Source organism: Mya arenaria, chromosome 10 (assembly GCF_026914265.1).
Source record: "Mya arenaria isolate MELC-2E11 chromosome 10, ASM2691426v1".
NCBI lineage: Eukaryota > Metazoa > Mollusca > Bivalvia > Myida > Myidae > Mya > Mya arenaria.
The window spans coordinates 2,945,288-2,966,085 of record NC_069131.1 but is presented as its reverse complement, the minus strand read 5'-3'; the positions used below and the strand labels follow the sequence as shown (position 1 = coordinate 2,966,085).

The window sequence follows — 20,798 nt, the reverse complement described above, 5'->3', positions numbered from 1 at the left end:
AACAAATAAGTCACAACATGTAGAACAGGGATAAGGTTTAACACTTACATGTACATCTATACACCTTTGACTGAAGGTCAATCTTACATTGAGAAAAAATGGACTGTAGTACTAGCTTCTTAATGTCATTCCCACCATATATACAATAACTGTATGCTTTGTACCTCTTAAGATTCACAGACTACCACAACCAGTCATAACGTCGAGCCCCTCCGTGTACTCCTAGACTGGAAATCACACTGGTAAATTGCGTATGTATAGATCATAAAAACTCTGGTAACACAGTGATAAGGTAAAGCTCTTCTGCATACACCTGGGTAATGGACTGGAGGTCACGCTGGTGTATCGCTCATAGATGGATCATAATTAATACTCACTGAGTCTGGTAACACTGTCATGAGGTCGAGGCCCTCGGCATACACCTGGATAATTGACTGGAGGTCGCGCTGGTGTATCACACATAGATGGATCATATCATTAATACTCACTGAGTCTGGTAACACAGTCATGAGGTCGAGTCCCTCGGCATACACCTGGATAATGGACTGGAGGTCGCGCTGGTGTATCACACATAGATGGATCATAATTAAAACTCACTGAGTCTGGTAACACTGTCATGAGGTCGAGCCCCTCGGCATACACCTGGATAATGGACTGGAGGTCGCGCTGGTGTATCACACATAGATGGATCATATCATTAATACTCACTGAGTCTGGTAACACAGTCATGAGGTCGAGCCCCTCGGCATACACCTGGATAATGGACTGGAGGTCACGCTGCTGTATCGCCTGTTGGAAGTCGTGCTGTAACTCACGTATGTCGTTGCATGTGATGATCGTGTATTCATGGTCCACATATTTGGCCTTAATGAACTCCTCCCTCTCATTCCTGGGAAGAAAGAGACAGTAATGATGCAAGAATGGCATAACATTTTCAAAAAATCATTTGCACTGTTGAATGTAATGCCACTCAAATTCACTTACATAACTGTATTCACATTAATGAAAAAGAAAAGTTGGCATTCCAATAAGCACAACACTCACATGGGACTGTCTGCCTTTGGTTTTGTTCCTGTGAGTCTCGCCTCCAGTACTTCATTGAAGTAGTCGTTCCCTATCACTCTGGCAAGCTGGAAGTGGGCCAAGCATAAGAGGTAAATACCTTTGTAGGGAGAAGCAATGGCTTCATGTGTACAAAATCATGATATATTTTATGACTTCACATTTGTGAACAACAAAATGTATATTATATAAATAAACATTATTAAATTTGTTTAACTTAAATGTAATGATCTCACAAGTATAAAAAATGCCATGTGTAGTGTATAATTTTAATGCCCAAAATAGACAGAAGATAGTATACCCCTCCCCTTCCCCATCTCCCCTGTTTTCCCCAGTAGCTTTAAGGTTCCAAGTTGGTCAACTGCAAAACTCAGTGTAACAGTCACACCCGGGTAAAAAAGCTACTAGAGATACCCTCTTTTGCCCTGTCCCTTTTCCAAAGCCCTGAACCCCTCTGTTTTTACCAGTAGCTATGAGGTAATTTGTCATCTATCAAAAGACTATAATTGTGCGACATGATCATCCAGGACAAACAGATAATACTACCTTCCCATTTTTGTCCTTTCCCCCCTCCCTCCTGAACCCCTACTTATTTACCAGTAGCTGCGAAGTCCCAAGTTGGTCTATCTCGAGACTCTGTGTTCGTGAGATGTGCACGCCCAGGTTTCGGTGGATCCCACAACACTCCAGGCAGATCAACACTCCAAGGTTTGTAGATAGCCATTTCGGATCTAAAACAGAGGGTAAGAAATAACCTTCGTCTATGAGCCTTCATTTCCATGCCACCTCCCAAGAGAAATGCAGTAATACATGCAAGTGATCTTCAGAGCTCATATGACTCTGACATTCATGATTTTTTTAATCATAGGGTGAACATAAAGGTTCTAAGAGTATCAAATAAAGAAGAAGATAAATTATTTTTGCTTTGACCCTGTGAAATGGGCTCAGTAAAGAACCAGGTTCATATTGGGGGCTCTGCAAAAAAACAGGGGCTAGTCCTATATCCTTTTTATGGAGTAAATGGGCTCAGCCTTCAAAGAAAAGAACCTCATAAATATTGCCATTTCTATGCAAGACAGACATTATTTCATCTATTTCTCTGTATAAGCTTTCTCTTGCATTGACACCCTCAATAAACACTTTGATTACAAATACATGTTGTTAACATTTGCCCTAAAGTTAGGTTTTCAATCATAAATAGTCCAAAGTATGTCCGATATATCAAATACTATAAGATCTGCATTAAAACATGTTTTATAAGGTATTTGACCCAAAAAATAAGCTAGTTTTCTGATAGCTGCATTAACCGTGATATTATTTTTGAATCTTGGTTACCCAATGCAATTTTGTTATCATTTGAAAGGGTATCAGTTGCTGATTACTAATATGTGAAAAAAATTACCCAAAATATGTTTTACATAAAATTGTTACATTTGGCATATTTCCCCTTTACCCAACTGTAATCAGAATTAACATGACCTATTTTGCAATCTTTCAAGCTCCCAAAAGTTTGTTTGTCATTTGATGATAGTAATATTTATTGTACAATCTTTTTTGCACATAAAATCTATTATCTATTTTCTTTCATTTTTTTGAAAATCTCAACCAATGAAAAACTTGGACTATATTTACTGCAAGCCCGAAGACACAAAGTGAAAGTAAATGTCGCAAATTACAATTAATTTTTCTATATTTCAAATATGCCAATTTGCTACCCAAATTAGAAGTCACCCGGCATCACATGTTTGTAGGTCTGATTACTTCAATATAATATCCATTGGTTGACCTCTTGTCAGCAACTCTATCCACAGATACACATTTCAAAGTGTTCTTGCACAATAGATAAGAGCACAATGTTTTTCTATGAAGTCTGAATACTTGCACCTACCAGCCGCCCCACAGTCACAGCAAGTCTTGTTGCCGGGGAGTTTCTCTATCCTTTCGATGATGTTCCGTGTGAGTTCACGCACATGTTCGTTCATTGTGACATTGGAGCCTGAGTCCTGGAAGGCTTTCAGTAGAACCTCCTCCTTAGCATTGCTTAACACGGATATCCATCTGAATAAGACATGTTCATTCAAGTCAAGTTTACTTTGTAAATGCATATCATACAATACATGACAAAATGTGCATTGCAATGAACATATAACGCGAATAAAGAGGCATCGAAATTATTCCAACGTGTTATATCTACTGAGGCATGATATATTCATTTAGAGGTGATACATTTGCTGAGGCCAGATATGTTTATTCACTTCAATAGCATGATAATTTGATTATATTTATTTAGATTTGATACATTCACTGACATGAGACATATCTGTTCAGTTCAATCTAGGTCTAGTGGTAGAGGTGTCAGACATTCAACCAGGAGAATGTGGGTTTGATCCCTACCATGGGGTACTTGATCATAATTTCTCCATAAGGACAACAGTCCTGGTTTCTACCCAGGAAGAGTCCAAAACTGACTTGACAATGATTCATATATATCAGCTTTCAACTGTCTTCACAGTCAAACTCAAGTAAGTTAATATAAACTACAATGGGTCTGTCATACAAGAAATAGCAACTTGTTGTACATACTGTTCCATCTCTTTTTCATCGTCGGCTTGGAAATGGTATGTTCTGTTGCCTGAAACAGGAATTATAAGCAGCGTGGATACATCCTTTTGTTCTTCAGAAAATGATTAACCACTTTTAAAACATCTTAAGCATGGTCAGCAAATATGAAATTATATATACTGTAGTGAGTTTACTGATAAGACAACAAATTATCAGTTGAATAAACACCAGCGGATTATTACTTAAATTTCAAATGTATCATAAATTAGTCTTGATGTGATTGAAAACTGCAGTCACTTATAGCTCATGTGACTCTTTGGTATTTAAATACACTTTAAAATGACAGGAAACAACAACAACAGCTTATGTGCCAGAGCGGTATAAACTCTATAACAATAACCACATGACATATATTACAGCAGTTTTCTTAGAAAAAATCTTAACATATAAAATGCAGTAAAATAATTATCCAGATATAATCTTCATTTTCATTGCTCAAAGCAGCATATTTCTAAGTATTATTTTGTGTAATGTTTCAATCCCTCATGTTGAAAACATCACATCCTAATGATCATATTTCCCAATTAAATGCCTGGGGGGTGATGTTTGGTTATCTTATAAAATGACATTTTAACCATGAGCAAGCCACATCTGAATTTGCTTGAACTGTTCTTCTAAGACAAATTAACGCTGAAAGAATATGTGCTGTATATTTGGTTGAATACGTTATCTTTTGAAACATGGACATTTCTTAAACTAGTCAGCTCAATAATTCCTAGACTTTTGATTAAAAATCATTTTGTATTCTTATCTTATCAATAAATGTGAGCTGGATAGTGTATTGAAGAAGTCATTTCACAGGCTAAAGAACATGGGAAATGACCCATGCCAAGCATGAGAATGGTTAATCTTCTGTCGTATGACTCACCATGACTAGAGACAAGGTCAAAACATTTCTTCCCTGGGTCATCAGAGACCAGCTTCACCTGGCATGTGAGCAGATTGAGACATACCGGCTCCTTTGACTCCTGAAATTACGTACATATTAATGTCACAATAAGTTTTATCCTGTTTAAAAGTTTCAAACACAATCAATATTGAATTCAATTCAAATTCTAGGCAAAAGGACCTTGCTCATCTTATAACTGACCAGCAATATTGTTTTTGTATGCAACTTTTAATTATGACAAATCTTTCCGGCATAGTCCTGGAATAGGTAGACTACGGTAAAATTCTTAAGTACAAATCCTATAACAATAGAATACAAAAGTCAGATAAACTGAAAACCATCAGTCGGCTTGTTCTGGTCAATGTAAAATTTCTAATCATTTCATGGACACATGATTTTATTTATTTGAAGCCAGCATACAATCATTCATTAACATTATGAATTCAATCATACATGTAGTTTCCATATCAAATATTAAGGCACAGTGTCATCACTAATTAAGGCACAGTGTCGTCACTCAAACTCCCAATTCTGATTAAGCTCAGGCCCCAATTTCTCAAAAGAATCTGAAGCATTAAACAAGCTTAAGAACCTATATAATTTACCGGTAGCCTAATTGACTAGGCGCAAAAGCAATTTGCTTAACTTGTCTGGATCTCTTGGCAGAGGTTTACCAGTTAATTCATTGGATAATACAACCATGTGATTAAATTAATTTACAAAATATTATCCTACCAATGGTCAACTTAGAGATTGATTTTGATTGACAAATGGTGTGTGGTCAATTACTTACTTAAACTTGATTTTATCCCATTTTTTTAACATAGTTTATCATGATTCAAAATAAGGGAAGAATTGGTCCAATAAATGACAGTGCACAAACTTTACTTAAACAAAATGGAGCTTTGGCTTGATCCTATTTCAAGGGACATGATTTTATTCCCTTAAATGAGTCATGAGGCATCTCACATCAGCATGATGCATCCTCATGATCCCGTCCTTAATGGCGCACTTGCGCTTCTGCCACATCTTTTTCAACATGCCCTCACTCTTCTTTAGGAGGAAACCCTCCTTTGTGGACCCGTGGTTTTTGTTGCCCTGCAGCTGGTGTAGCCGGTAACCGGTCGCTGCAGATGATGAGGAGCTTGGCTATAAATAGAACTCCAAGTTATATACATGTGTGTGCAAAGTTGATGCTAAGTATATGAACTGATGATCAAAATATAGCAAAGGAAGGTTATAAATGGAAACTAAACAGTTGACCAATCAAAAGAACTGCTGAGCTTTAAATAGAACAGATGAGTTATAAATAGAATTGCTTTAATATAAATATAACAAATGATAGGTTAAATGAGGGCTATAAATACAGCTGATTCTGATATCATTATTTAAATTAATTCAATTATACAGTTACTACTGTATGATGAGTTAAAAAATGGCATATGTTTTTATTAAAAGGTTGAGTCGGTCGTTCACCAATATTTGTATGATTATCTTGACTTCTGACAGTGAAAGAAGATATTTCTTTCCCAAATAGTAAAAAGTCCCTCTGCAGAATCCAGATGATACAGAAATGATACAAAGACTCTAAACACCGATGTATGTTCAGTTTTAGGTTTTTATTTGCAGATTTCCAAAACCTCAAAGTAAGTATATGTCATATTTCTGTTATATAGATTAACTGTTAAAAACATTAGTTTATGTATAAACATTTATATAAAAGTTAAATGTTTATGAATAAGGAGCATACATAAAAGAAAATAAACCAGAGTTAAACATGGTAAGGAATTAGACTCATCAAAATATTTTGGTTTGTAAAAAAGGACTGTTCTAATGTTTAAAAAACATGAGTCTTGATATTGGTGTTATCATGAATCATATCACAATATATACTACAGTAAAACTTCAATAACTCGAGGACACCTGGGACCAACAAAAAACCTCGAGTAATACATTGTTTTGAACAACCCATTTCAGACCTTTATGAAATGTTTTATTTGGAAGTCAAACCATGTCTAGTAGTATTATACCATAGTTATATTTGTCTTTAAATCTTTAACTTTTATTTCATTATTAAAAATTAAAATTACATCAAATACTTACTATTATTTTGCATTTTTATTTTTCTTGTTCAGCCAACACAAGGTACATGCATGCTTTGTCATACCCGTTGTTTACTTCACACTGGCACTTTTTATTTCATGCGTGTGTAAATTGTTCTTACGTTCAAAGGCTGTCATATATTTAATGTGATAAAGTAAAAATTAAAAAAAAAGTTAATGAATAGCACATTTTCTAAACAAGCAATAATTGAAAATGACATGGCATTATGGTAGTCATATTTCAATCATTATCAGCTCACTATTATCTTCTCAAAAGTCTATCAATGAATTACAGACCATTCCTAAACAGTGATTATCGCTTTTCACACCTCATTAATTTTCCTTTTATTTGTCATTGCAATTTTTACATCATGCACATTTTTTAACACCTGTTAATTGTACATTTTGGAACATGCTTACAGGAAAAAGTGTTAAATTATGACCTCAAGTTATTCTTAAGCTTTTGTGTATGACTTGTGTACTCAGGCCTGGCAATGGTGCTCCAGTACTCAGTTTATTTAGGCTTGAGTTACCATCAGTAATAAATTATATGATAATAGAAGGCATACACGTCTGGACTTAGCAATGATCTTGACCAATCAGCAGCTCTAGAGTTACAGCCTGTTTGAGTTACAGCAGTTTTACTGTAGTAGCATCAATAACTTCTTTACTTTTAATATCACAGAGCTTTATAATAGAAGTGCAGTCTGAAAATACAATAATTCTTACCATCATACAACAATAGGTTACAACATTAATGGTAATTCGTTATTTTTTGACAACACATCTACAAGTAGAAAACAATGACATTACCCACAATCCTCCAGACCAGCGGAAGTGTGCTTGCTGATAGAAATATTTTATGCATCTCAAAATTTACAGATCCATAAACAAACAACTAAATACACAAGTTTCCACAACCTGCAGTAGCAATAAGCCTGCAAGTATTGGAGACTAGTTTATATAATTCAACCATTATTTAAGCAGTCTTGCATGAATCATGCGCCAGTTAAACATACAGTCAGCTTGCCTCTATGGTATATTGGCCCCTGAAGGCTAATGAAAAACTAGGTACCTTGACTCCATGAAATTCTGTTCCAGGGTCCTGAAGTGTTTATGAAAATGAGAAAACCTCCAACCCATAATCATAACTAGCAAGCCAGCGGGCCAGAAAACAAGAGTGGGATTTGTAAGAATATCTGGCCTTTGTTGTATAAATGATTAAACTTATATTCCAGCTCATTGCTTATAATATAATCATACATGTAGTTTTCAGGCTCATCAAAAAACAATTCTGAGACTAAAACACCTGTTCATATCCGACCGTACTGTTCTTGAGTACAAAATGAATGTCAAATATATAATTGCATAATATGATCATTACAAAGTTCATTCACATTGCCCTTTAGTTGAGCATGATATAATTGAAGACAATGCCCACCTCCTTATATCCCTGCATGGAGTTCTTGAGTTTGGTTTGAAGGTCGAGCAGTTTGGTTCTCTCCTGGCTCTGTGTGTGCTTGATGTCCTTGAGCTGCTGGCCAAGGTTGTCTATAAACGATTCATGCTTCTCTATCTCAGCCTGGCCCTTGTTGAAAAACCTGTAGTAAACATATATATCACAGGTAAATATCACATATTGAGTATCTGTAAATTATATATATATCACAGGTAAATATCACATATTGAGTATCTGTAAATTATATATATATATATCACAGGTAAATATCACATATTGAGTATCACTAAATTATATATATATAACAGGTAAATATCACATATTGAGTATCTGTAAATTATATATATATCACAGGTAAATATCACATATTGAGTATCTGTAAATTATATATATATATCACAGGTAAATATCACATATTGAGTATCTGTAAATTATATATATATATCACAGGTAAATATCACATATTGAGTATCTGTAAATTATATATATATATAACAGGTAAATATCACATATTGAGTATCACTAAATTAAATATATATATCACAGGTAAATATCACATATTGAGTATCTGTAAATTATATATATATCACAGGTAAATATCACATATTGAGTATCTGTAAATTATATATATATATATCACAGGTAATTATCACATATTGAGTATCTGTAAATTATATATATATAAAACAGGTAAATATCATATATTGAGTATTTGTAAATTATATATATATATAACAGGTAAATATCACATATTGAGTATCTGTAAATTATATATATATCACAGGTAAATATCACATATTGAGTATCTGTAAATTATATATATATATAACAGGTAAATATCACATATTGAGTATCTGTAAATTATATATATATATCACAGGTAAATATCACATATTGAGTATCTGTAAATTATATATATATATCACAGGTAAATATCACATATTGAGTATCTGTAAATTATATATATATATATATATATAACAGGTAAATATCATATATTGAGTATCTGTAAATTATATATATATATAACAGGTAAATATCACATATTGAGTATCTGTGAATTAAATATATATACAGGTAAATATCACATATTGAGTATCTGTAAATTAAATATATATATCACAGGTAAATATCACATATTGAGTATCTGTAAATTATATATATATATCACAGGTAAATATCACATATTGAGTATCTGTAAATTATATATATATATATAACAGGTAAATATCACATATTGAGTATCTGTAAATTATATATATATATAACAGGTAAATATCACATATTGAGTATCTGTAAATTATATATATATATCACAGGTAAATATCATATATTGAATATCTGTAAATTATATATATATATATAACAGGTAAATATCACATATTGAGTATCTGTAAATTATATATATATATATCACAGGTAAATATCACATATTGAGTATCTGTAAATTATATATATATATAACAGGTAAATATCACATATTGGGTATCTGTAAATTATATATATATATAACAGGTAAATATCACATATTGAGTATCTGTAAATTATATATATATATCACAGGTAAATATCACATATTGAGTATCTGTTAATTATATATATATATATAACAGGTAAATATCACATATTGAGTATCTGTAAATTATATATATATATAACAGGTAAATATCACATATTGAGTATCTGTAAATTATGAACAGTTGTATATACTAATGGAAAAAAGAAACTGTGCATAATGGCAATGAGGGTAAAAATTGGTATACATATATATGATAATAACTTGCTGTTATTTCCTTTGATTGAATCATTAGTGCGCATGTAATACAAAAGGAGCGTGTTGTTATACACTGTTACCGTCTTCAAAATCATATTATAACTTACAGCAACCTTTTTGCTAAGTTTTGAAAAAAGTTGTTTTTGTGTTTGCCAGTACATTTACCTTACTCTGCTAATAAATACTGCTAATGTATGAAAGTAAGTGAGAACAAAAGGACTGTTGCCAAGGACACTAATGATCTGACTTAACAAATATCCACCCATGTATCTACCAGGAACTGTTTAGCGTAAACTGGCTAAAGGGGCCTTAAATTAAACTGGCCAAAAGGGCCTTGAATTAAACTGAACAAATGGGTGTTGAATTAAACTGAACAAATGGGCGTTGAAATAAACTGAACAAATGGGTGTTGAAATAAACTGAACAAATGGGCATTAAATTAAACTGAACAAATGTGCGTCAAATTAAAATGAACAAATGGGTGTTGAATTAAACTGAACAATTGGGCGTTGAATTAAACTGAACAAATGTGCGTCAAATTAAACTGAACAAATGGGTGTTGAATTAAACTGAACAAATGTGCGTCGAATTAAAATGAACAAATGGGTGTTGAATTAAACTGAACAAATGTGCGTCAAATTAAACTGAACAAATGTGCGTCGAATTAAAATGAACAAATGGGCGTTGAATTAAACTGAACAAATGTGCGTCGAATTAAAATGAACAAATGGGCGTTGAATTAAACTGAACAAATGGGTGTTGAATTAAACTAAACAAAGGGGCCTTAAATTAAACTGGCCAAAAGGGCCTTGAATTAAACTGAACAAATGGGTGTTGAATTAAACTGAACAAATGGGCGTTGAATTAAACTGAACAAATGTGCGTCGAATTAAAATGAACAAATGGGTGTTGAATTAAACTGAACAATTGGGCATTGAATTAAACTAAACAAATGGGAATTGAATTAAAATGAACAATTGGGCATTAAATTAAACTGAACCAATGGGTGTTGAATTAAAGTGAACTTTTGGGTGTTAAGTTAAACTGAAGAAATGGGCATTGAATTAAACTGAGCAAATGGGCATTGAATTAAACTGAACAAATGGGTGTTGAATAATAAAGGAAATCCTTAAATATGGATTTATATCATGAACTGAACAAAGCACATACTGTTTGACAGCTTTGTTGTATTCCATGAAGTAGTTGAGCAAATCCACACCCTTCTTCGTCTTGATCTCATTCACTTTGATGAGGTACTGCAGTAGAAACATTCATGTGTAAAAATAACTGACCAGCTTAAAAAAACATTGATATTACTAAAGAATGTCAATTATACCACTTGTTTTATTTTTCAGTTTATATATAAGTCAACTCATAGATACTGTATTATACTATGTATAGGACGCTAGCATAGATAGAACGCAGGCAAAAAATTTGGTGAAAAAAAACGGTAAAAACCCTTAATATTAAGATAGGATGCAGCGGAAAAATGTCAAAATCAGAGCCGAAAAATTTAGGTTGGTAAAGTGATTATAACATATTAAATTAAAAACAATAAAAAAAATTGTATATAAGGCATATTTCGATAACTGTCTTGTGTATTTCAGTAATTATCGTCTTATTTCGGTAATTTAGTGTATTTCGGTAAGTCCAGGCATAAGGCATTTTTAACTCAACTTTATTGTAAATAAAAGCCTACAGCCCTGAATACTGCATAAAATAATGTTTACAACAATAATTATATAATGGTACCACCGTTCTTTCTGACTGTTATATCTATTTTCTATAATATAGTAGTCATTATTTGTGAAACAAAGTATGCTACCTGTTTAATAGTACATGTCTCGTTATTCATTGGATGATAAAATGAAATTAGACAACACATTAAAGTAATGTTTCTGTTTGTACATTTTACTGTATACTGATACCATAAAATAATTGGATTCTTGTTTAAAAATTCTAAAATATGAGACTTTAAATTTCTGTATTGATGTTAAAGCATTAACCATTTATAGTTTGAAAAAGGCGAGATCCCAGCATAAAACAATTGCAGATGGATCAACCCAAATATTTTTCAGCCACTAGAAACCAAACACATGTCAGGCCTTTAAATTGGTGGTTGTATATCAGCAAGGATGCATATGTAAAATCATCCCTAATTTGAAACACTCTTCTGACAGTATATCAAAGCCTTACCATGCACATCTGTAGCTGGAAGAACTTCCTCTCCTTTTCCATCTCCTCGGCTACCTCACTCCCCGCCAACTCTGTACGGTACAGGCCAATATCATTAGCCTTCTTCTTAGCCTCTTTTTCAAGCTTGGCACTGAAAATAAGATATGGTTTAACTCATACAAGTTTTATGTAGCGTTAGTAAGCCAGGGATGTTACTGGGACAAAATCCACAACCAATGGCTCCATAGGCAGACACTTGATGGTGTCCCTATTAGAGCTCATGCTCCAATGTGTGACTGGAAAAAAGACAAAACACATGACATGACACTAGAAAAGAGAAATGACATGAGACACAACACTATCAGAGGCATGTCCTGTCTCTTTCCCACTGTAAATGGGATCAAGTCCACAACCAATGGCTCCATAGGCTGACACCTGACTGTGTCCCTATTAGAGCTCAAAAGTTCATAAGTGAGACGGTATAAAGGCCATTATATATCAAGAAACCAGCTTCAACTCATGTACTTACAACTTTGACTCATAGTCCTTCCACGACTTATCAAAGGGCCGTTTGAGGTCTCCCTTTACTAATTTGATGTCCCCCTTCAGGAAGGACTCGAGGGGATACTGTAGGCTGTTGTGGAGACCTTTAGACTGAAAACATGCAAAAAGTAGAAACATTTGACCATTTTTACAATTGTAAATATTTCAGTTACTAGTATAAACAAAAGACAAAATTGAACTACCTCAAAACTTCTTTTTTGTTTTTCTATGATTTAAACATGCCATTTAAATATGCCATTTAAATTAAGTATTAAAATTTATAGATTACTCCAGATTGAATCTCTACCTTTTTCTAACGTATAATTTATCCTAGCATAATTGATTCTGGATACAGCTGGTCCAGTGCTTTTTAAAACATTGTAAGACATCTCTTAACTCTTTTTTTTTAATTTTCAAATTAAAAACAGAAAGGAATAGGTAAGTAATCTTTGAAAAATCCTCATAGTAAGTACTTGAGTAAGAATTTGAGCTTGATCTTCAAAAGGACTCATAATTATGGCTGTTTGAACACTGTTAATTGATTTTAACTGTAGATAAATGTATGACTAATAGTTGGTTAAATGTCATTCCACATTGGGAACACAGGACAGTTACATCCCTTGAGCATTCTGGTTGAAAAATATTTATCTGTTCTTGGGGAACCCACTTCATTTATGACCTTACTGGGGCATTACCTGCTTTAGCAGGTTCATTTGTTTATATTAAGGAATGAAATAATAATAATAACAGTTTGAATTAATAAGCCTCTAAAACACTTATTATTTCCCTACTTGCTGATAACAAAAACTACTAAAAAAATATTGACAAATTCAGCTGCAATGGAGATCATTGGTTTATATGTTATATGAAACCCAATTGAGAATAATAATTTCCCCCTAGTTGATAAAATAACTGACTTAAACCACTGTGTTACAAAGTTTCAATCTTGCTAGAGACTGGTTTTCAAGTTTGATAAAAAAAAATTTGATCTTGTTTTAATTTCATAAATCTTCTTCCTCCTCTAATCATGACATCTTACATATAAATGTGTTTAAAATATACAGAATATTTTCATTTGTTAACAACAAACGTTCCACCCAAACAATATTTTTGACAGAAGTCAGGAAATCCAGTTTTCCATTCAAAATTGAACAAAAGCCCCAGATTTTTATTTAATATGGTATCTTTCATATAAATGTGTACTTTTGGACAGAAATCTAGAAATAACAAAGTTTTTCATTCAAAATTAAACAAAAGCCGTTTATTTTTATTTACCATGTCTTCAATAAGCAGACTAAGCGTTTTTGTTATCTTGGCGAACTCATGGAAGGCATCATCTGAAAAAAAGTAAAATGTTTGAATGTGTTTCATATTGGTTATGGTTTTTTAGTTTGTTAAAAGATAAAGGTAATTTTCACATGACATATCACCATAAGTTTGACTTCGCAAAAAAGTTCTATTAAATAATCAAAAGAAACACCAAACCATGGGATATAACACAATGTGCATCATTTTTCAACCCTTACATGACAAAAATGTAAATATTACTCTATTTTATATTCCTAACCACACTACGTTACTATAGAGCCAAACATTAACCAGAATTCGGCAAAACAGCAGGAACTCAATAAGTGCATATATAAATAGAAGCAGATATTGCGTTCCTGCACGAAGGTGACAATGTGTTGCCTGTAAGGAGAGCAAATGCCAGCATTGATTTTTGACCTTATGACCGCAAAATCAATAGGATAATCTAAACTTCATCAAGATATTATCAATTGGTATTTAAAGTGTGATAACAGCGAAAACAAAGCCAGTATAGGTTTAATATAAAAATGATATTCCCATTCTTGTGTGTCTGCTATACTTAACTGGTGACACCAAAAGCAAACAAGTTTCATAAACATCTTGAATATATTGCCTGGTTTTCATGTTTTTTATCCCAGATTGCACTTCTGTTTATTTGATGCCTTGAACATGACAACCTAGACCCCAACCTAGCATGACAACCTAGATTGCACCCTAACATGACAACCTAAACCCCACATTGGCATGACAACCTAGACTCCACCCTAACATGACAACCTAAACCCCACATTGGCATGACAACCTAGACTCCACCCTAACATGCCAACCTAAACCCAACATTGGCATGACAACCTAGACTCCACCCTAACATGACAACCTAGATTGCACCCTAACATGACAACCTAAACCCCACATTGGCATGACAACCTAGATTGCACCCTAACATGACAACCTAAACCCCACATTGGCATGACAACCTAGACTCCACCCTAACATGCCAACCTAAACCCAACATTGGCATGACAACCCAGACCCCACCCGGACATGACAACCTACTTCACGGTAACCTAGACCCCACCCTAGCTTGACAACCTACTTCACGGTAACCTAGACCCCACCCTGTCTTGACAACCTATTTCACGGTAACCTAGACCAAACTCTGACATAACAACCTAGACCCCAAGCTGGCATAACAACATAGACCCTACATGGCATTAGTATTAATCTTATCTTTTCCTTAAAATCATATAATAAAAAAAACATACTTATTTCACGGTGGCTATTACTGGCACTTTTTCCGATTCTGTCCAAATTGTCAGCAATATCCATCTCATTTTGTGCATATTCTAAATATAAAAGAAATGCAAATGTTAAGTATTCATATTCAGAAACTAGTTAAATTAATGAATATAAAATTGTCACCATATATGACAATGCTTTCATTAAAGTAATTATACCTTTACACTACCAACCATGTCTTTTTTTTGCAGATTTTACTATGATATTTTTTTACAGCAGATGTTATCTTTTTAATAAATTTTTCATGATACCCCACAATTTAAGCACATCGCAGGACATGTTCATTACTACTATTTGACCTGGGCATCCCTGTGTCCAGGCAACGCTTAATGAGGCGCTGCAAAGGGTTAGTTAACAGTAATTAAGGTCGACATGTAGCTGTGTTTAAATCATACATTAAATGTTAGTAATTTATTAACAAAAAGTATCTTTTTACACTTACTGCTAGTAGAATTGTACAATGCTCGCACAGATTTTTTCAACTTTGTCAACTCGCTTCTGTCTGTATCAAGCTCCTGAAAGAATAAGAATGTTCTAACTTAGTTTAAGGAATAAAATAGAATTTGAAAAAAAATGCCAGGAAAGATTGATGAATAAGTTCCAATTCTTATATTTAGTACTTGGCATTAAAAAAGACTTTGCTTTAGATATACAAGCCAAGAAAGCATTTTACCAGTGCAGAGCTTTTTCTCATTTCAACAACTGAATGGCTTAAAAAGAAAAGTTGACTATTTTTAGCATAAACCCAGTATTGCTTTTCGGATGCTGAAGGATTTTCATACAGAAAAGTGCATTTACTTTTTACCATTATTCTATTAAACTCACTTTATGTATTAACTGTTAACCAAAATGAAATTAATATGTTTCAGAAAAGTTTGTAGTGTGTGGGTTGAAATCAGCCCATTGTTTTAAGTATGACAGATGCAAAAGTGCCTGGATGAGCCTGACAGTTTAGTGGGGGGAGTAGTGTTTTGTATGTTGTCAAACACCCAGCCAGTTGGTCAGAACCCAGTTGGTCAGAGTGCAGTGCTAGTGTTCTGGAAGTTGTGGGTTCAAGCCCCACACTGGGCGCACTTTTCCACCGAGGTTGACTTTACTCAGGGTTCCGCCAGGCCTTTATTTCGCAATTATCCTTTTGATTACCAATTATTCATTGAAAAGAAGCATGGGAGAAAAAAAGATGACACATATTATCCTTCTATTTATTTTGAATAAAATAAATCAATCTGAAAAGACACATTTGCATTCTCTTATTATTTAGCTGACCTGGCTGCCTTTGAAACGGTAAAGGTCATAGTATCGTTGCTTTAATCTTGATATTTTTACCTAACCTGTTACTGGCAATCACCTAGATCTCATAATTCATGTGCTCTTTTGTATTCAGGCATGAAGACACACTGTTTTACACAGTTTGGTATGATGTCAATGGTTTGAATATAAACAATTACCTATGAGTCAATAATATATGGTTGGAATACTTGACAAATATCAAAAATAAATGAAGAGAAACAAACGCAGCAGAATTGTCAACGTGTTTAAAATACAGGAAATTGAACCATATTGATACCTAAAATAAAAAAAAAATCTCTCCAAACCCTCTGCTCCAGATATGTGTTCTGAAATTTCTAGAGGAAACCTAGTCTAAAATTATAGACGTGTTATACAGGATTCTTCCAATCCCTAACGTCTAAACGGATTTGTGCAAAAACCGGGGATGTTTTGAAAAATATTGAAATTATATTAAGTGAGGTATTTTATGGTTTAAATTGATCATAAAGGTTTATATTCATATTTTACCATGTAAGTGAAAAGTTATTTTGCACAAAACAAGCATTTAATGCATTAAAACACATTATTTACCTTTCCAATAAAACGAAAGTTGACTGACACAGACAACAATTATGCCAAGCGGAACAACTCGACCTGATTGTAATAACTCGGCCACCTCGGACAAGCTTCGAGATAGACCTCGTAAATACAATCGTTACCACTCGACCATGGCCGAAATGTTCCGATTGTTTAAAAATTATGCCCTGAAGCCTTGCATGCAGGTGCCCTTCATGTATATATCGCTATGTTTTGACAGCAAGAAATGAAAAAAACATGTCAAACTCATAATTATTCGTAGGATATGACATTATTATGTATGCAAACTGATATAAAATAACATAATCTGGTAATATTTCTTGTTTTTATGACATGTTTTAGATGTTAAATGCTTTACCCCGGAATCCCAATCGAAATAACTACCCACTTTTGATACTAAACAATTTGTATGTGAAGGATCTGCCATATCAAAAAACGTAAAAAATCTGTATTTGTACAATTATTTGGAACCGCGGAAACCTAGCTTTACTGGTGTCAGAAGTAAAAGGCAAGAGTGCCTGGATTGACCTGAAAGGTTTATTCAATAATTGGGGGAATGAAGTGAGTGGGGGTGAGATAAAGCACTGTGCAAGGGTTCTGGCAGTTGTTGGTTAACTCTAACTTGTATGTCAGGTTATAACAGTAAAAAAATGACAATAGGCCTGTAAACCGTCTTAAAGACAATAGACCCTTAAATTGTCTAATGTACAGTCATTTATCAAATCTTGCATATAAAACACAAGCTTTCAATCAATAGTAATAATCAGATCATGATATTCGCCGAGCCCGTTAGTACTCAGAAAAACTTAAACATAACTCACTTCCTCAATTTGTGATACAGTGTTTCGACAAGTTGTCATTTTCTTGTCGAATGTGGAGGTTGTGGGCGAGTTGTAATCCTCCCATGTTTGGTCTATAAAATCTGCCACAGAAATAGACTCAGGCATGTTTGCAGATTAATTGCATATATGAAAATTCTTCGAAAAATTCATTGCAAAAATTGTTTTCCGTAAATACCGGAAATATATTGTAATTAATTTGAACACCAAGTAAATTAACTGCAAGAAACGAACCACAGGCTACATATTACTATAATAATTCTTATTGTCACGCAGCGGTTACTTCTCTTTACAGTCAGCGCCAGTACACAATTAAAATATTTATGTGACAATATTAAAAAATAAGCATTTACATTTCTTCCATAATGAGGCTCTTTCTAATAATAAAATATACAACAACTCAAGGGAATTCGATACCAAATGTACAACCTTTTGTTGATCATCATGAATAAAAAACTTATCGAGGCCATCCCAGTCAAGTTATGTAATATGCAAACATACCTAGACTATTCTAATGATTCAAATATCAACAATATGTTCATATTTAAACGAAAAATACCACAAACGTTCATGTGCTTCGGTGCTTTTCCATTTTTGGGTCAAGCATTAATCATCAAACCATCATGCCGCATCAATTTACCATCGACCATTCCCGTACACCAGAGCGATCGCCATGTGCATACAACAGATCATCCTCGGCACCCAGTGTATTATAACCTATATAATATTGTATAGGTTATAATACACTGGGTGCCGAGGATGACAACAGATATATCATTATCGAATCTCTGATGAATGAGAATGCCAATAACTGACACTCATTTAACGAAACTAACTCCTGTGTGGTTTTACTCTCACGGCAAAATACCACGTGACGAGACAGGATGGAGCTAATATGTCAAATAAGCGCGAACAACAAACAAGTTAAGCTAAGGTCGCTCTATTTTCTGTAGATTGCCCAAAATGAACTTAAAAACATAATAATAATAATCATAACTTAAATTTTATATTTACAGATACCTCAAATAAGAAAAAAAAACATTTGGTCACAAAAAACGCACTAAATAGCTTCTCGGCCTCAATACTATGGAACTCGCTTCCAGATCATTTAACATTAGGAACAGAGAAAAAACAACAACAGACTATATTATGCGGTAAATAACATTGCAGTATGCATAAACATACATACAATTAATACAAAAAAAAACCTAATTTGAAGTGACTTGGATACCTGCATTCTTAACCATTCAACGAAAGGATTATTTTTGCACCGAGCAAAATTAACACTAAGCCATCAATTAGTGCACGAGATTGGTGCAACTTTTTCAAACCCTGGGGTGATAATGTTCCTGTAACATAGCGGAAAATTGTAACACGATGATATTTTTAAATCCTTTTTAGCATTTCGTTTTGATGTAAGTCGAGGCGTCTGTTTTTCGCTCTCAAAACATTTGTATCATCAACGTGAAAAGGCTATACGGGTAGCACAATGGCTTCTTACTTAAGCGACCAGGGTTCGATTCCCGGCCTGGGCGCACGTGAGTTTGGTATGTGGTCACCAAAACACAACACACAACACAAGACCACACTCTCGCGTTGCATCGTGCCAACCAGAGTGATTAATATACTGTTGTTAATACTTGCTTCATAATCGTTGTAAAATAAATAAGTTTAAATAACGACTGATTCAGAGAAAAACTCTTTATCAAATATGGATATTTGAATAATTTGCGAAAGAAACCTTTGAAGAACTGAAATACGAAGCAGACATAATTGTTACCAGACTCACACGTCCAGTTTAAATTGCTAGATTATTTAAAGAAATTGGCTGGAGTTCACGGTCAGATAAATGAAAAAGGCAAACGTTTATTTTAAGTAAACATACTAACAGTGTCTGCCTTCGAACTTATCAGCACACTTTCCACAAACAGTCAATGATTCTAATCCTGAAATCTGAAAAGCAACGACAATTTTACATCAATGAATAAACACTTGTAAATATACACTCGTCCAACGTAACCGTCGTCCTTGTTCAATATAATAATCTTAAAAATTAAACCCTGTGATAGCCTAAAAAACAACTTAAAATGAGAAAATTTAAAAAAGAATATATACCATGTAAAAAAGTAAAATTCACTAGTTATAAAAACAAATCACTTACCAACCTTTTTTATTTTCAAGCATAAACTTAACGATCAATTTAAACAAACCTTCGTCCAATATGTTTATTATTTGTGGAGAACGTCGCTTCTCGTTACATCATGCGCTGCTACGAAACTGTTGCATAGATCTCAATTCGGACTTGTTTATAAACCACCTTCGAGATTCCACGTTATGCATAATGCAGACAAAGATGCTGAACAATTCTTATTTGGGTGTACACTTTTCGTCGACCAACGGAGTAATTTCTTCAGTAACAAACGAACATTCCATCCGCTTAGTACGAATACGCTGCTATTCGGTTTTGATAAACTTTCAGTGGGGGATAGTATTGCAATCATAAGTAAAGCTCAAGGTTTTATTAAGACCTATCAACTAATTTGACAATCGGTATCAGGAGCCACTCTTCTCTCGATCTTTCTTCTTCTCCTTACACATCTTTCTCTACAACTTCCATTAATATTTTATGTTTTCACATAAACAACGCGACATATATTAGATTTTACTCTTATAAGTATTGGTTTATAAAAAAACTTTTGCTTGGTAATCTTTTGTAACGTTTTGGGATAGGGCAGTTACTAATTGTGCAAACATCGTGGCCCATTCCCCTTTCATACTTGATTTTATCAAGTTTGTTTCTATTATTGTGTTAAGATTTGCACTTATATTGTCATTGAAAATATATTTGTTTCATGCAATG

At 33.6% G+C, this 20,798-nt stretch overlaps 1 protein-coding gene across 3 annotated transcripts in view; it reads right to left on the bottom strand.

Moving 5' to 3' along the window:
• LOC128204210 (arfGAP with SH3 domain, ANK repeat and PH domain-containing protein-like) overlaps window positions 1–18,113 on the bottom strand; it is a 48,694-nt gene extending 30,581 nt beyond the window's left edge. For 2 of the 3 annotated variants that reach the window (XM_052905594.1, XM_052905596.1), the window contains exons 1-16: window positions 17,921–18,113; window positions 15,676–15,748; window positions 15,200–15,280; window positions 13,902–13,963; window positions 12,613–12,737; window positions 12,105–12,234; window positions 11,079–11,164; window positions 8,117–8,276; window positions 7,751–7,780; window positions 5,543–5,722; window positions 4,553–4,652; window positions 3,646–3,694; window positions 2,951–3,120; window positions 1,660–1,793; window positions 1,045–1,130; window positions 709–889 (exon numbers count right to left, since the gene is read on the bottom strand). In XM_052905594.1, the coding sequence (XP_052761554.1) occupies window positions 709–889; window positions 1,045–1,130; window positions 1,660–1,793; window positions 2,951–3,120; window positions 3,646–3,694; window positions 4,553–4,652; window positions 5,543–5,722; window positions 7,751–7,780; window positions 8,117–8,276; window positions 11,079–11,164; window positions 12,105–12,234; window positions 12,613–12,737; window positions 13,902–13,963; window positions 15,200–15,280; window positions 15,676–15,748; window positions 17,921–18,046 (1,773 nt within the window). In that variant the 5' untranslated portion in view covers window positions 18,047–18,113. The remainder of the gene's footprint in view (window positions 1–708; window positions 890–1,044; window positions 1,131–1,659; window positions 1,794–2,950; window positions 3,121–3,645; window positions 3,695–4,552; window positions 4,653–5,542; window positions 5,723–7,750; window positions 7,781–8,116; window positions 8,277–11,078; window positions 11,165–12,104; window positions 12,235–12,612; window positions 12,738–13,901; window positions 13,964–15,199; window positions 15,281–15,675; window positions 15,749–17,920) is intronic. The other variant, XM_052905595.1, reaches the window with a different exon arrangement.
• Between the last annotated feature and the right edge of the window lie 2,685 nt (window positions 18,114–20,798).